The sequence below is a fragment of the Palaemon carinicauda genome, chromosome 37 (genome assembly GCF_036898095.1).
Source record: "Palaemon carinicauda isolate YSFRI2023 chromosome 37, ASM3689809v2, whole genome shotgun sequence".
Classification (NCBI taxonomy): domain Eukaryota; kingdom Metazoa; phylum Arthropoda; class Malacostraca; order Decapoda; family Palaemonidae; genus Palaemon; species Palaemon carinicauda.
The window spans coordinates 9462336-9480851 of record NC_090761.1 but is presented as its reverse complement, the minus strand read 5'-3'; the positions used below and the strand labels follow the sequence as shown (position 1 = coordinate 9480851).

The following is an 18516-nucleotide window of genomic DNA, read 5'->3' as shown; positions in this document are numbered from 1 at the left end:
CCACAGGATTTGACATGCCGAAGAGAAAATATGACCCGGCATACATAAAGTATGGTTTCATTGCAATCGAACATGGAGGAGAAGCTCTTCCGCAGTGTGTGGTCTGTATGAAGTCCCTTTCCAATGCTGCCATGAAACCCAGCCTGCTCAAACGTCATCTTGAGACTAATCACGCGGACAAGAAGGACCGAGATCAGAGCTACTTCCAGCGACTTGGCTAGAACTTGAAGCGGCAGCGCATGGACAAGACTGGCCAGATCTACCAGAAGGGAGCAGGAATTGTGAAAGCATCCTATGAAGTCGCTCTCCTGGTGGCTAAAAACATGAAAGCGCATACCATTGCAGAGTCTCTCATCATGCCAGCGGCAAAGATCTTGGTCAGCCACGTGATTGGAGAGGAGGTGGTGGCGAAGTTGGAGAGTGTTTCCGTCTCTAACAACACTGTACAACGCCGTATCGAGGAGTAGTCGGTCGACATTGCCGACCAAGTGGTTGAGGGAGTGAAATCCTAAAAGTATGGATTTGCCATTTAACTCGACGAATCGACGGACGTCACCAACTGCTCTCAACTACTTGTCTACGTCCGCTTCACGCAGAGTAATGCTGCAAAGACTGAGTTACTGCTGAGCCAGGATCGGTCCAGTACCACAACAGGAAAGGATATTTTCAACGTTTTGGACAATTTCTTCAAGCAGAATGAACTGGACTGGGGAAAGTTGGTCGGATGCACGACAGATGGGGCTCCATCGATGCTCGGTCGAAAGTCAGGTTTTCAAGCCCATGTGAAAGCTGTAGCACCAAACGCCACTGCTGTCCACTGTTTCATACACAGATTCGCCCTCTGTGCTAAGGTGCTCCCTCCGAAGTTGTTATTATGCTTGAACTGAGTTATCAGAATCGTTAATTTCGTCAAAACATCCGCCCTGAATACTCGACTGTTCAAGCTCCTCTGTGAAGATTTTGGCTCTGACCACATCTGTCTCCTCTACCACACAGAGGTGTGCTGGCTCTCCCGGGGTAATACGACGAGGCGTCTCTTTGAACTGAGAGATGTACTCATCGTATTCTTCAAGGAGAAGGAACACGATTTTCAGAAAGATCTGGAGGACGAGGAGTTTATCTCAAGGTTGGCCTACCTGTCAGACATTTTTGGAGCCCTCAACCACTTAAACTTGTCGTTCCAAGGGCCCGACTGCACTGTCACAGAGTTCATCTCGAAGCTGGGAGCGTTTGTCCGGAAGCTGGATATGTGGATGAAGAATGTGGAGAGCAAACGCTACGGAATGTTCGAACTCCTGACTACCCTTGAGAGGGAGCCCACTGATGAATTTGCCCAAGAAATCGTCCATCACCTCTCACTGCTCAAGACTGAATTGAAGCATTACTTCCCGGACGTGACATGTTGTGCCTACGTCGCCAATCCGTTCTCCGTTGATCCAGCCGATCTGCCTGTTGGGACCGGGGAACAAGAGGAACTCATAGATATCCAGGCTGACGAGACAGCAAAGACGAAGCACAAAGAATGCTCTCCTTTAAACTTCTGGGTGAGCATGGCCTCCTCGTACCCGACGCTAGCCCGTCACGCTGTTCCCCAGCTACTGATTTTCCCCTCGACGTGGGAGTGCAAGCAGGGGTTCTCAGCCTTCATGGCCATCAAGTCCAAGAGCCGGAACCGTCTTGCTGCGCCCGGGCATGATTTCCGATGTGCTGTGAGCAAAGTCATGCCATGCATTGACCAGCTGGTGGAGAAGAAGCAGATACAGCCCTCGCATTGAGTTGTTGTTTTCTTAGTTAATTTGCGTGTTCTATTTTTACAATTATAGAAATAAAGTGGTATCTGATCGAATTTAGTTTCTCTGGAACCAGGTGGTACGCGGAAACTGTACGGGACCTTCAAGTGGGACTCGATCACAAAAAGGTTGGGAATCACTGCTCTAGATTATGTGGTTGAGAAGTAAAGGGATCAAGACTGTATCCACAGTATAGTCTTTTTTTGGGCTCAAGCCATGTCGTGCTGATGGAAGTTCCTTCATAAGTAGCTTCCTAGGTTATATGTGACTACAGTGATATATCCCAGAGAATTTACCGAAGGTACCCAGACTTCTAACTCCTGGAGCGAATATCCCTTAAAATTTTAAGAAGGGATATCGCGTAAGGACGTAATGGCACACCTCATAGCAATCTGCACCCCAGATAGAGTTTTACGTTCGAGGAGGTGTGGCAAAAATAAAAGGGGGGGGGCCTCCAAGGGCCATCCCCGTTCCCTACTACTATCGATAGTACAACAGTGCCATCCCTACGATAGTGGCCATTCCTTTTATTGTAGCGATTTCGCTCGGTGGTATTTTCCTGTGATTGAATTTTTTCGATTGTTTAAAGGATTATTAATTATGCTTTCTTAATCCTCTTCCGCCTTTGGAAAGTTGAGCATTGGGTCTTTATTTTGAATATGTTTTAGCTCCTGTTTCACAATGAAATTGAGTATTTATTGTGTTTTAGAGCTAGGCCAGTTACTGGAGGCGCCATGGGTGCCGTCGTTCTTAGGCATGTGTTATTTAGTTACCGGAACGACTTCCAGTTTTTAAATAGCATTATTTAATTCTTGTAATTATTTAGCTATTTAGGCATTTATTCTTGTGAAGATTTGATTATGTGCATAATTATTTCATTTTCCTCTGTTGATCGTATAGTTAGAGTTTCGGTGATTTAGGTAACCGAGAACTCGTCTAGCCTAGTTAACCTATCCTACACATTTTCTATACGTTCGACATTCCCCGATTACCCTTTTGTTTCGTTTTCATCCATTGGAGAGTGATACCTCCTAGAATGTTATGAAACTTCTCACGTCTCTTCGGAGACTTAAGGGTAATCCCTTTCCCTCTGAGTGTAGCCTCAGGCTACAACCCTAGTAGCCATGCCTGAATTTTATTCAGACATGGCTAACCTGGGGTTTGGTTTCTGCCTATTCCCTTAACCTTTGGTTGTGGATATACCAGCAGGTTTTGGGATTTAGTCAGAATCTCAGAGTATTTAGTCTTATGTCGACGACCTACCGGCAGGGTGAGTTGGTTGTAGGATACCTTTATTCCCCTGCCGACAAGGTTGCCGACAATGGAGGTTAGCCCTCCATAGTCGCATTAGAGTTATGGTAGTATACCATTTTCTCCTTGCGACTAAAAGACTAGTCCTGTGCCACAGTTCCCTGGGCTAAGAGTAATTCTCTTTTAGCCTAGGATAACGTGGCACTGGAACCCTGTTTCTCCCTTGTTGAGAGGAGGCGGCAGTGCCGCCACCCCCTTAACTGTGTCGGCAGTCTCTGGGTTGGAGAACTGAGTCTCTCCTGGCACCTGGATTCTGTCGATACCGATACAGAAACAGAGTTCCTTTTATAGGTGGTAGGACTGACAGTTCCTTTCACAGACGTTACAGGACCCTTTTCCCCCTACCCCTCTATCCTCTTTGATGGTTGATCCATTGTCTTTTTAGGCTGACATCCTGCTACCTTACCATTGCGGTAGGGTGCTGGAGCCAGCCAGACTCTCTCTCCTATCTTGGTTGGCGGCAGGGCTACTGCCACCTGCCGGCCTGGCCGGCAACCAAGATGGCTGCCGGCAGTCATGGACTGTCGGCGGCTGCCGACATTGCCGGCGGCTGCCGACGTTGCCGGCGGCTGCCGACGTTGCCGGCGGCTGACGGAATGATAGCCATTTGCCGGCCTGGCTGGCAACCAAGATGGCTGCCGACAATCATGGACTGTCGGCGGCTGCCGATATTGCCGGTGGCTGCCGACGTTGCCGGCGGCTGCCGACGTTGCCGGCGGCTGCCGACATGGCTGGCAGCTGACGGCACATTTGCCAGCTGCCGGCCTGGCCGGCAGTTACGTCTATGATGGCCGTGAGTGGGTAGTCCCTTCTGTCCCCAAGGCTCTTCAGTCCTCCCTTGGACTGATGCTATAGGTTCTGTTGAATGTGTGCTGCCGGACGGGCCGGCAAAGTCAGTGCTGACTCGGTAGACAGCGCGCTGACTGTACTTGTACTGTCAGCGGGTTGCCGGCAACAGTACTGTAGCTATATAGAAGCCTGAATGTTACATTCTCCCCTTCTATTAGAACCTTCTTTCGGAAAAAAGGCAGTCTATTAGACTTTTACTTCCTTAATTACTGTATACATTTACAGTAAAGGATATCCCTTTTTTCCATACTGTCTCTCTCTCTCTGTCTCGCTAGTTCTGCCGGGTATGCCGGCAAGTCCTAGCTAGACCGGCAACATGCCGGATTAACTACTGTATAGGTTATACAGATAGCCAGTATATCTCAGTATAGTATATACTGTAGATAGAAAACTACTATATTTCTTGTACTAGTAGTTATTTCCAATATATTTTGGATATCCAGCTCGGGCATTTGCTGAGCTTAATCCTATATTGAATGAATATGATTTCTTCAATATCCTGATTGGAAATCAGTTTAGGATTATCCTACAATATTAGATACTTCAAGGCAAGAGTTATACACTCCTAACTTTTAAAAGGTACAGACTTTTCTTGAGTCTCCCTGATCAGGAAACTTTATATTTTAATATAGTAGGAAGACTACAGCAAATGACCTGAGTCGGATATACTAATATATGTCTTTAATTTTCTAGTCCATCTGGCTTTATGCTGGATGGACCCTTCAGTCTTATGCTGCCTGGTAGGCAGCATAATGACTAGATTACTATACATAGGTACAGTAGTCGATAATTTGCAATATAGACTTACTGCATTTAGAAAACTACAGTACCATGATACAGTAGTATTTTCTAGCATACCTTGGGTATCCTTCAGCGAGTTTTTCTGCTGATACCGCTTATATATTGAAGGAATATTTTCTTCAATAGTCTGATTTAGAATCAGTCATCCTGACCCCACAGTATTGACATTTTTTGGGACAGGTACTTGATACTTATCTACCCCTAGGGGTAAGAACCCTTCTACTTGGATTTTCTCAACAGAGAAAGCTCCATGTAGTTAATACTGAGGGGAGGTAGCAGCATTTGCTCGCGGGGGTACGCAAGTATGTATCTCCTACTATCCCTTTATAGCTTACCATCCTAAGCTATTCTGTTGTAGATGACATTTACATGTTGATTATCAGTGCAATAATCCCTTGTATACTCATTTGGTTTTCCTTTCTTTACAGGAGGAACACCAGATATCTTGTGCTGCGGTCCCCTGCAAAGCCAAGAGTAAGGACTTTTACGGTCATAATACTTGCAGGTTGCATGCCCCCTGCAATATTATTTCCGGATCCCTACATTATTGGAACCCACAGGGTTGCAATATATGTCGGACATTGATGTCTGAAGGTTTTGATAATCCCAAGTCTACAGAGACTAGGGATATAGCTCAGTATAAATTACGTAACTGGGTGAGAGGCTTCCAAAAGATCTCTCCGGGACCTTTCCTACCTAATGATAGGATGCGTAAGCTATTATTTCCAAAGTTAAGTGAGGAAATAGTAGTGCCTCAGGAGCCAACCAACTACATCCCCTGATGGCGAGAAAACCTTTGGGATCGAGGGCAAGAAGTGCCCTAAGGTAGAAGAGAAATATGTTGTGTCGGACTTTCCTCCGCCTATGCCGGCTATAGAGCCACCGATATCAACATCTTCGTCTTCTACCCTTCTATTGGATAATGTGGTACAGTTATGTATCCAACTGAAGAATCAGATAGAGAGCTTTGGTAAACAAAGCAAAAAGCAGGAAGTAAAACACAAGATAGAACCTTGTAAAGCTTCTCTTGTTGCTTCCCACGGGTCAGTCAAACGACCCATGAATCAAGACCTTCCTACATGCTCCATAACCAATCCCTGGAGGTTTGCGGAGCAGATGTCGATTTCAAATGGCAATCTATACATCTCAGAGAAATTAGGTGCTGTTCCTTTGGACAAAATCCAATTTTGGCCAAGCTTTGATGCTTTCCCTAATTGTTGGGTTCGACTGTTGTATGAACCAAAGTCAGGAAAAGAAACGGAACAAAAGGAGGTCATGATTCTTGACCATGGTAAGGCACAGACTATCCTTTCAGGTAATCTGAAGAGGGTGGGTTATTCAGAGACGAAGGTATTCTCACTGAATAACAGACACCCTTCCTTTCTTGCTCCTACTTCACTCGCTTTCCCCTTTATGGGGAAGGCATTTACTTTGGTTACCAAAGCTGTAGAGGCGGGTGAACCATGTCCTACACTCGATGAGTGCAAGCCTTTGTCACCAGCCTTTCCCGGTCAGGAAAAGGATTGGAAGGAAGTCCATTTGACATTTTCGGTAGGAAAATTAGACAAGGATGTCGCAAGTCGACAATTCAATGTATGTCTCCCTAATTTGTCCGATTTGCTCTTGTTTAATGAACTCGAGTCAAAGAAGAGACTTGCGACATCCCTTTCTCTACAAAACTACATAGAGTTGTGTTCAACCTACGAAAACACCCCAGGCATGCTCATGGTCATAGCCAAAATGCATATGGCTACCTTGGTAAAGGACCTTTACGCCTTTGTGAAGGCTAGGAGAGCATGTAGAGAGTTTGTGTTCGCTGCTGCAACAGTGAAACACGAAACAAGGAAGCTAATATCTTCCACCATCTGGGGTAAAGACCTCTTCCCACAAGAGGTCATTAAGGAAGTAATTAAGAATGCCACCATGGAGAACATAAGTCTTCTCCGGAAATGGGGCATTCCCTCAAAGAGAAAATCTTCTGTGGTTGTGGGTCCCCAACCTAAAAAACTTTCCCTCAGGATCGCAGGACCTTCGATCCTTTGGTCCAGAGCCTATTCGAAATGAGCCATTGGTGGGAAACAAAAATGTCCCTACTTTCGACTTCTTACCTTCTCCTACAGTTCAAAACCCTCCTGGAGGAGTATACCTGAGAGCTGTAGAGCATACAGGTAGTAAGAAAGCTATGGCTCGTCGAGTTCCAGGGAAGGCCATTTTCTGTTCACGAGAAGGACTCGAGAAATCTCCAAGTCATTCTGAACCTGTCGCCACTCAACAAGTATATAGTAAACTACAAGTTCCGAATGTTAATCCTTCTGAACATATGGACCTTGTTCCAATTAAGGGTGTTCGTAGTCTTACCAGACCTGAAAGGTGTCCCCCCGGAACCTTCCAGCTAACCACCCCCCTTCCTCCTATCTAGGATTCATGTCACGAAGAGTAATATTCATCCTAGAATAGATACGTATCAGACTCACAGTCCTAAGTATCTTCATATAGATGACCCGGTTCCCGGGACATCGAGATGCAAGATTTGCCTCTAGAAGTCTCGACTTTCTCCAGATCTATGGTTTCGATAGCTAAGAAACCATCGAAGCTTTCAGTCACATCAACTCAATTTCCTCTTGGGAATTTAAAAGGAGCTCACAAGGTCCGTCAAGAGACTCAGCTGATCGATCAGATTCCCGAAACGCTAACAAGGGAAAACACTAAACTTTCCCTGGTTCGCGATTCTGACAGACCTTGTGCAATGAGCACATCGGAAGGATGCGTTAAGAGTCTGGAGAAAACACGCATCAAATGCTTGAAGAGATCAAATATAACTTCACAATCGAACATCTCGTACGGTTCTGGTGAAGTTACCCATCCCTTTCTTAAAGGAATGGCACCTAACAGCAGTTCACTTACAACTGATCCACGATGTGATGGTGGATACTCTATCTCAATCCAAGGAGATAGAGCTGGAATGGTCCATGGACGCAGACATATTCCATCCCAGATGGGAACAAGTCTCGGAACTGCAGCTCGTTCTTTTCATCACGAGCATCTTCAAGAAAGTACCTCGTTAAATAGCCCCTTACGAGGATCCTCTAATGAGGCTGATAGACTAGATGAGGCTGGTTCTAGTTCCGATCCTAGCTATATTTCTGAAGATTCAAAAATAAACTGCTTTAGGTTTATCATGGAGAACCCAAACCCCTCATTTCACGAATTTCTTGCCCTAGCGGTTAGAAAGAGGTTTGGGATATCAGAAGGCAATATAGAATTCTTAGAAGAATACAAGGCTAAGTCTACTAGAAGACAATATGAGTCTTCCTGGAAGAAGTGGGTGGAGTTTGTTAAATCAAAAGGACCGAAAGAAATTTCTATGAACTTCTGTCTGTCCTTCTTTGTCCACCTTCATGCCAGGGGTTGGGGGCCAATACGATATATACGTGCAAATCGGCCTTGACTAGACCTCTCCTATATGCCTTCCAAGTGGATCTGGCAAATGAAATCTTTAACAAGATTCCGAAAGCATTTGCTAGACTTAGGCCTGCAGCACCACCAAAGCCCATCTCTTGGTCTTTGGACAAGGTCTTACATTATGCCTCATCGGTGAACAATGAAGATTGTTCCCTTAAGGATCTAACCCAAAAGGTTATTTTTCTGTTCGCAATAGCCTCTGGGGCTAGAGTTAGTGAAATAGTGGCTCCATCGAGAGATGAGGGCCACATTCAGTTCACGGATTTAGGAGAACTGAATCTCTTTCCTGATCCATCATTTCTCGCTAAAAACGAGCTACCCACTAAGAGGTGGGGTCCCTGGAGAATCTGTCCTCTGAAGGAAGATGTCTCTCTATGTCCTGTAGAGTGTCTAAAGGTCTATCTTCGTAGAACTTCAGACTTCAGGGGAGGAAAGCTCTTTAAAGGAGAAACTTCGGGATCAAATTTATCTCTAAATCAACTAAGGGCGAAGCTCACCTACTTTATTCGTAGAGCGGGTCCGGACAGTACTCCCGCAGGTCATGATCCGAGAAAGATTGCTTCATCACTGAACTTCTTTCAGTACATGGACTTTGAACGTCTTCGTTCATACACTGGATGGAAATCATCCAGAGTGTTTTACAAACACTATGCAAAACAAGTGCATGAACTGAAACACTTTGTAGTGGCGGCAGGTAGTGTATTGAAACCTGCCCCCTAATTTCTGTGATAAACTATTTTTGGTTTGGGTCCTCACTTGTACTCGGACATACACTGGATAAGAATCATCCAGGATGTTCTACAAACACTATGCTATGCTAGTCCATGATCTGAAGCAATATGTGGTGACGTCAGGTAACTTATTTACTCTGCCGTTTATTCTACGATGAACAGATAATTAACTGGGACTGTCAGTTAAGGGGAGAGGAAGTCATCCTTTTTAAGTATGTCTTCTTTTATTTAAGTGTTACCATGGTAACACTAGCTCTGTTCTAAAATCCCAGGTGTGGAATTATACAGATGGCACTAGTGCTGGTGTACGAAGTTAATGGTAACCAGTACAGGAATTATGAAGAGCGGTTATCTTTTATCTTCTCTTCAATCTAAGAGTGGCATTTCTTGACTTCATTCCTTCAAGAAATAAATACGATTCCTGTACTCGTTTCAGGTATAATCCCATTGTCAGACTACATTCGTTTTGCTAACCATCTCTTGTAGTCATTTATTAGAAATAAATGTCTATTAGAATGTAGTGCATCCACCTTCGCCAGACAATTGTATCTATACACGCCAGACTTTTTATCTACCTAGAATGCATCCTTCACATATTTGTATGCATCACAGGTTAGACATAAGAGACACTGATGTCATTTTGGCCAAATATACAACTTGAGACTATTTGTATATTCAGTGTGTACTTAAGTTTGGTCATACTTTTTATGTTAACCTTGAAATCCCTTTTCAACTGTCTAGATGACTCTTCCCTGTAGGAGGCAGGAAGCACTAACATTGTTTATGATTAGTGATGATGACATATAACGGTATTGTCACTAGTCTCATATGATCAGTATGACCATTGAAAAGGTTGATATAAGGTTTAGGCACTGATGGAAAATCCACAGATACATTAATGCTCTGGTATGCTTCCATCAGCACGACATGGCTTGAGCCCAAAAAACGGATTTTGAGCGAAGTGAAAAATTTATTTTTGGGTGAGATAGCCATGTCGTCCTGATGGACCCACCCATCAGAGGTTGATATCTAGATCAGGAATATGTAATTTAATAGACCGTAAGTTTCTATCTAACAAATTAAGATGAGAATCAGCACCTGAAGACCAGACAGGAGAACAATACTCGAAACCAGGTAGAATGAAAGAGTTAAAACACTTCAGAATAGATTGATCACCAAAAATCTTACAAAACTGTCTCAATAAGCCAATTTTTGTGCATTTGAAGGAGACGGAGACCTTGATGTCGAGAATCACAACTAGAATTTTAAGAGAGTTATACAGAGTTAAAGAAACATTATCAATGCTGATAATAATGTCTCAGGGATTAATGAGAATATGAATAAACTTTTGCTCTATACCAACTTTTATTTCAAAGGATATCGTTACAGAAGAATGAATGAATGAATGATTTGAAGTTCTCTGATGTCAGGATGCCGGATAACTTCAAATCATTCATTTATTCATTCTTCTGTAACGATATCAAAGTCAGTTTAAATCATTGCCAATAAATCACAAGAAAGGTTTCCATTTTTACATTTTTGATTGGATGGAAAGGTTAAAACAAATGATAGGTTTTTGGATGTCAAGCAAGGTTAAGCGAGATTGTTTCTACATTATTATTATTATTATTATTATTATTATTATTATTATTATTATTATTATTATTAATTGCCAAGCTACAACCCATGTTGGGGAAAGCAGGATGCTATAAGCCCAGAGGCTCCAACAGGGAAAATAGCCCAGTGAGGAAAGGAAACACGGAAAAATTAAATATTTTAAGAACAGTAACATCATTATCATTATTATTATTATTATTATTATTATTATTATTATTATTATTATTATTATTATTAATTGCCAAGCTAAAACCCTAGTTGGATAAACAGGATGCTATAAGCCCACGGGCTCCAACAGGGAAAATAGCCCAGTGAGGAAAGGAAACATGGAAAAATTAAATATTTTAAGAACAGTAACATTAAAATAAATACCTATATAAACTAAAAAAAAAACTTCAACAAAACAAGAGGGAGAGAAATAAGATAGAATAGTGTGCCCAAGTGTACTCTCAAGCAAGAGAACGCTAACCCAAGACAGTGGAAGACCATGGTATAGAAGCTATGGCACTACCCAAGACTAGAGAACAATTGTTTGATTTTGAAGTGTCCTTCTCCTAGAAGAGCTGCTTTCCATAGCTAAAGAGTCTCTTCTATCCTTACCAAGAGGAAAGTGGCCACTGAACAATTACAGCGCAGTAGTTAACCCCTTGAGTGAAGAATAATTATTTGGTAACCTCAGGGTTGTCAGGTGTATGAAGACAGAGGAAAATATGTAAAGAATAGGCCAGACTATTCAGTGTGTGTAGGCAAAGGGAAAATGAACCGTAACCAGAGAGAAGGATCCAATATAGTACTGTCTGGCCAGTCAAAGGACCCCATAACTCACTAGCGGCAGTATCTTAACGGATGGCTGGTGCCCTGGTCAACCTAATACCTATATTAAAAAGGGTTTGAATAAAAATAATATGAAACATTTATAATTAGGATGATGTTATTTTGATAAATACAATTATGATATTATGAATTATTTGTGGCTAAAAATCGAAGACAAAACACTTCGGATGATAAAATGATGAATGATGACAAGTTAAAAATTTGAAAAAATAACCATTAGATGTTATGTTTACTGACTGACGGAAAATCCTTCTGAATCTTTGAAAATATAAAAACGAATGTTAAAAAAGAATATATCTTGTGAATGAGCATGTTTTGAAGAGAACCAAATATATATTTTTGGATTCTGCTGGTAATTATATATATATATATATATATATATATATATATATATATATATATATATATGTTATATATATATATATATATATATATATATATATATGTTATATATATATATATATATATGTATCTACATCTATCTGTCTATCTATCTATTGATATATATATATATATATGTGTATATATATATATTTATATATATGTATATATATATATATATATACATATACTGTATGTATATATATATATATATATATATATATATATTTATCCCTTTCATAGTGGGGATATCTTAACGTGATGAAAATATTTGTGTATTGCTATGATCAGTAAAGCTGTACAAGTCAGGGCCACCCATATTAGGTTGGTTTGTTGTGAGCAATCAGACAAAAGGCTCTTACCATGAATAATCTGCAGTTGGCCAGCGTGGTGATAAAAACTGACTAAATCTCAAACATGAATTGACTCGTCTGAGGTCTTTGTCCTGCAGTGGACTAGAAACGGCTGCATTCTTTGTAATTGTTGTTTTAAATGTGTAAGTATATATATAGACACACACACACTATATATATATATATATATATATATATATATATATATATATATATATATACTGTATATATAGCATAGAGTAAATATTTTATTCATGTATTTCATTTTTGCATTTAAGAGATGTATAGCCAGCTCGTAAGGTGAGTTCCACTCATGTAGGTTTAAGTAATGTATGTAAAAATGCATAAGACTTTCATGATTTATTTAATTGTATTTTCATTCAGTTCAGTATAAGTAAATTTACGTTATATTTCAAAGAATTAACTTTTTATCCCACGTAGTTTTGCTACGAAGTCTTATGTAATGTTAAAGTATGCTGTATAACATACACGAGGTATGAGGACGAGGGATTACATTAAGTTTTGTTTCTATGTGGTTAGAAAGTGAATGAATATTCTCAAATTAGATTTACTCTTTTTTTATTGTTATGAGAGGTAGGTGGGCGGAGGTAGCTGGAAGAGAGTTGCCTTGCAAGCAAGGTTAGACCCCTTCTTCAAATTACTAAGTTGGCAACCTTACGCCGCTAGAGCCATGCCATAGCGCTACGAGAATGATCTAATAGAAAATTCTAGACGAATTAAGTCAATATATATATATATTTATATATATATATATATATATATATATATATATATATATATATATAGACCCTAGCAATGTACGAGCAGCAGAAGAGTCCCAACCAATCCCTTTGAAAGAGTCAATGTCCGCCTGCCCTCTCTCCTCTCAAGTGTGTTTCCTCTCAAATGTGATTAAGTGATTTTTATCAAACATACATTGTGTATAGTGTTGTTCAAACGTTGGTGAAATCATCAGATGTTAATTCAAGTGTAGTGTGTTAATGCAAGTACATTTTAACATAAATTTTTGTAACTGGCCCTGTGAGATTTAGGTTATACAGTGAAGTGGATTAAAGTTTTTGCTGAACCGTTCTGTAACCTTGTGTGAACCAAAAGACATAAGTGTAACAGTTACATATATGTAAATTTCATTAATGTATGTTCATTAGAGTGTTAAAGTGTTAACTATTTTCATTAATTATTAAAATTAAATAATTATATAAATTAATTTCCAGTGATTGTATAATTTTTTTCAGTGTCTTTCTTTTGTCTTAGTCTAAGGTTTAGTTCTTATTTAATATTTCGTGTGATTTATTTTTTGGTGTTAATTCTTGTGGATTGCTCTTAACTTTTTAAAGAATATATTCATTTTTGTAAAGTGTGTATTACTTCAATCACCAATATTTTTTTCTCAGTGCTTTGCTTGTATTCCCTGACTAAGGTGAGTTTGGAGCTCGGGAGTCTATGTAATTCAGCAGAAGTAATAATATATATATATATATATATATATATATATATATATATATATGTGTGTGTGTGTGTGTGTGTGTATGTATATATATATATATATATATATATATATACATATATATATATATATATATATATATATATATATATATATATATATATATATATCAACCACAATGGCATTTAATATCAAAATCTACCTTTGGGAATGTATATCAACTGGAATTTCATTTATGATAAATGCTTCTGGCTGGGCAAGGATTCGAACCGATGTCCCGAGCCGGAACAATGCCTGTAGGGACGACTTTACTATCAAGAGAGATATAAGTTCCTTTCAATTCCACTTTACATACACCTGTTGAATTCAGGAATCTGTTTTTAGACTTGAAATCAACTCATCTTCAACATGATAGCTGATTATTGAGTTTTTAACACGTGGTTATTTATAATGAATATGTATCACTAACACTCGTGATTTTAACCAATCTAAATATCAATTACAGTGGTTTTTAATATCGAATACTACCTTTGGGAATGTATATCCACTGTAAATTCATTTATGACATATGCTTCTGCCTGGGAAATGATTCGAACCTATGCTCTGAGCCGAAACAATGCCTGCAGGGACGACTTAACAATCGACCTATCAAGAGATATATAAGTTTCTTTCAAGTCCACTGTAGGCTACATATACCTGTCGAATTCAGGAATCTGATAGTTACACTATAGAGATGCCAATCCTTTATTATGCCTAATAAACTTAGACTATGATAAGTAGCGTTGGAAAAAGAAAAGCGTAATTTTCTCATATTTGATTCTTTTCATAGTTCGTTCAGATACTTTTGTTACCTCTGCTGTGGCCTTTGTAATACCCTTTAAAGTTTTGGATAGTCCCATATGGGAAATATTCTGATACATTCAGTATTATTTTGCGGCTCTGGCTGGTGAGCCTACTGCCTGACATAAGGCGGCCACTGGTATTAAGAAATTTTCTTCATCGTTATTTGACGAATCTCTATCCTTTTTTGAAGGTGAAGCCATGCCTTAAGCAGGTGCTGAAATACGTGCCTTGTGGTGTGGGAGTACGAATGGTCTTAGAACATTTTTTATCTTGTTTCCTTTCCTCACTGGGCTATTTTCCCTATTGGGGCCCATGGGCTTATAACATTCTACTTTTCCAACTAGGGTTGTAGCTTAGCAAATAATAATAATAATAATAACAATAATAATAATAATAATAATAATAATAATAATAATAATAATAATAATAATAATAATAATAATGTAGCGGCTGTTGTTCCTTCCACTCAAAGTCAATATTTTTTTTTTTTACTATATACTTTTATGTTACTCATCATTATTTTGCTTTTTATTTTGCTTTAAAAATCTGATATCTATTTCAGTAATAATTATTATGTAAATAGTGCTTAAAATAAACGAAATGGATATTTATGCATTTGGAACATTGTTCAAAGACTTCAGCTTCGAAGTTTATTCAAACTTGATTGATAAACAAGAACAATCAAAGATTTCTGACCTCTGCCAGAGGTTAATGAAGTCATCCTTGGACTAACATTTATCTGTGGTCGAAAATATCCGTCAATTTTTGACGTTATCTTTAAAATGGCGAAAATGCAAATCCAGATCTAGAATCCGGATCCGGATCATCTTCAAAATTTAATAGGGTCGCACATGATCCAAGATCTACATGTGGTGAAAATTTTGTCAAAATCCGTCGAGTAGTTTAGACGTTATCTTTAAAATAGAGAAAAATATAAATCAGGATCTACAATCCGAATCCGGATCCGGATCAGCTCCAAAATTTAATGAGGTCGTCCATGTCCTAAGGCCTATGTTCGTGGAAAATTTTATCAAAATCCGTCAAGTATTTTTGACGTTATATTGTCCACAGGCAAATATCCACAGACATAATAAACCGACTCGATCGCAATACCTCCTTATCGGAGGTAATAATCAGCCTAAGTTAATACTTAGGTTCTAATTATTCAAAATTAATTTAACTGGTATTTATATCACACTCATGATTGCACCTGTTAACTCACTCTTTAGCAGTCTGTTTAAAAACATAATTGTGTGTATAGAAAACTGATGTATTCGGACAAACTGAAGTACAGCCAATCAGAAACAAGTGACTCCGAGTTTAGTATATTTATGCCAGCTTAGAAAAAGGAAGATTCTCTTGTATTATTTCTTTGTCAGGTAGACAAATGCAGAAGAAATAAGTCTTACTTCTTCTAGTATGCTGTGCTCCCTGGAGAATATTCCCAAAAGATGGGTAGAAAATACCAAAAATATATAAAACTAGGAAATAATGAATGTATATAAACTACAAAACCTAAAAAAATATATACAACTAAAAAAAGAAAAAATAAGAAAATAAACATCCAAAAAATATAACTAGTAAATCTAATTAATATGATACTAGAAAATCCCCCCTCAAGAAAAAATAAAACTAAAAAATAAAACATTATATAAATTTTAAAAATCCCCAAAATATAAAAGTTAAGTCTCGCAATATATAGATAAAATATGTAAAAACTGAAAATTCCAAAATATACAAAAAAAAAAAAAAATATAAAACTAAAAATTCAAAAACAGAAAATCTAAAAAGTAAAAATATATAAAAACTAAAAGAATCAATATAAAATCTAGGAAATAAAAAATATACATAAATATCCCCAAAATATAAAAACTAAACGATGAAGAAGAAGAAGAAGAAAATGGCAGGAGGGAAAAAAACCAGATGGCGTCTGTTCCCAATCTATTTTTGGATATCTAAGGGAGGAGGTTCTACAAGATGGACTCAGCTGTGCTCCCTGAGAAAGATCTCTCAAAGATGGATAGTAAATGCAAAAATATATATAAACAAAACTGGGAAATAAAAACTATATGGAAACTGAAAAATGAGAAAAATATAAAAACTGAAACATCCAAAAAATATAAAAACTAAAAAATAAAAAATGTATATGATTAAAAAATCCAAATATGTATAAACTAAAAAATCCCCAAAATTGAACGATGAAAAAAAAAAATCCAAATAATATAAAAACTGAAAAAACCTAAAATATATATATAAAACTGAAACATCCAAACAATATTCAAACTGAAAAACGAAAAGAATAATTATAATTAGAAAATAAGAAAAATTTTAAAATCTAAAAAAAAAAAATCGCATAAAATAAAGGATGAAAATAAAAAAATCCAAAAAATATAAAAGCTAAAAATTCCAAGAATAATATACAAACTGGAACATCCCAAAAACTATAAAAAGTAAGAATTCACACACACACACACACACATATATATATATATATAAATATATATATATATAAAATATATATATATATATATATATATATATATATATATATATATATATATACACATATATATATATACACACACATACATATATATATATATATATATATATATATATATATATATATATATACACACACAAACACACACACACACACACACATATATATATATATATATATATATATATATATATATATATATATACAAACACACACACACACACACACACACACACACACACACATATATATATATATATATATATATATATATATATATATATATAATTTGAAAATTAAATAAACAACAAGAAATTCCTAAAAATAAAATAAAAATAAAAAGATATAGAAATAAAAAATCCAATAAAATATTAAAACTAAAGTCCCCAGACTTTTCTTCCATATGTTTTTGTAATTATGTCTACAAGTGGAGACCCTCTAGGAAATCTTAAAAAAATAAGAAATTGTAGGACATTCAACAAACACAATCATAAACATCTTTTAACCTTTGACTCGCATGAAGTTTTCGGGCACCAATCCCTAATTCATCACATGTAAATATTTATTTTCTAAATTAACAGAATAATTGCATACTATGGCAAGCAGTAAAAAAAAAAAATCGAATAATAACATAATAACAGTACCATTAATGTGAAAATTTTCTTCTACATCAATTGCCATTAATATCAAACTGATTCATATAAAAACTAAAACATCCAAAAAATATTAAAACAAAGAAATAAAAAATATATATAATTAAAAAATCCAAATAAGTATAAAAACTAAAAAATCGCCCAAAATGAACGATGAAAAATAAAAAAATCCAAAAAATATAAAAAATAAAAAATATATACATGCATACATATACCAAGGCACTTCCCCCAATTTTGGGGGGTAGCCGACATCAACAAATGAAACAAAACAAAAAAGGGGACCTCTACTCTCTACGTTCCTCCAGCCTAACAAGGGACTCAACCGAGTTCAGCTGGTAAGTATAAAGTATAAGTATAAGTATAAAAACTAAAAAATCCCCCAAAATGAACGAGGAAAAATAAAAAATCCAAAAAATATAAAAACTGAAATATCCAAAAAATATTAAAACTAAAAACTAAAAAATATAAATAATAAAAAAAATCCAAATAAGTATAACAACCAAAAAATCCCTCAAAATGAACGATGAAAAATAAAAAATCCCTCAAAATGAACGATGAAAAATAAAAAATCCAAAAAATATATAACTGAATTCCAAAAATTATAACCCCCCCAAAAAATATATATATAATTAAAATATCCAAATAAATATAACAACTAAAAAATCCCCCAAAATGAACGATGATATATAAAAAATCTATAAAATATAAAAACTGAAATATCCCCCCCAAAAAATATGCATATATATAAAAAGCAAAAATATAGTAGGTCCGCTTCGACAGTTCACATTCCACATCAGGATTCTTATCAAAGAAGGATCGGAACGATGTGTACCGAAACCTTTAGCTATTCCACCTCAAAATTCTTCGCTTTGGGGTCTTGGGCATCGTAAAGGAACCTCAGAAGAAATAGGTCAGATAGT

At 37.3% G+C, this 18516-nt stretch overlaps 1 protein-coding gene across 1 annotated transcript; it reads left to right on the top strand.

Annotated features, from left to right (window-relative positions):
* The first annotated feature begins 239 nt into the window (after positions 1 to 239).
* On the top strand, positions 240 to 887 carry LOC137629192 (zinc finger BED domain-containing protein 5-like). Its single transcript, XM_068360453.1, has 2 exons — positions 240 to 443; positions 597 to 887. Exons 1-2 carry the CDS (start codon positions 240 to 242, stop codon positions 885 to 887), a joined length of 495 nt encoding a protein of 164 aa, XP_068216554.1.
* The last annotated feature ends 17629 nt before the right edge of the window (positions 888 to 18516 follow it).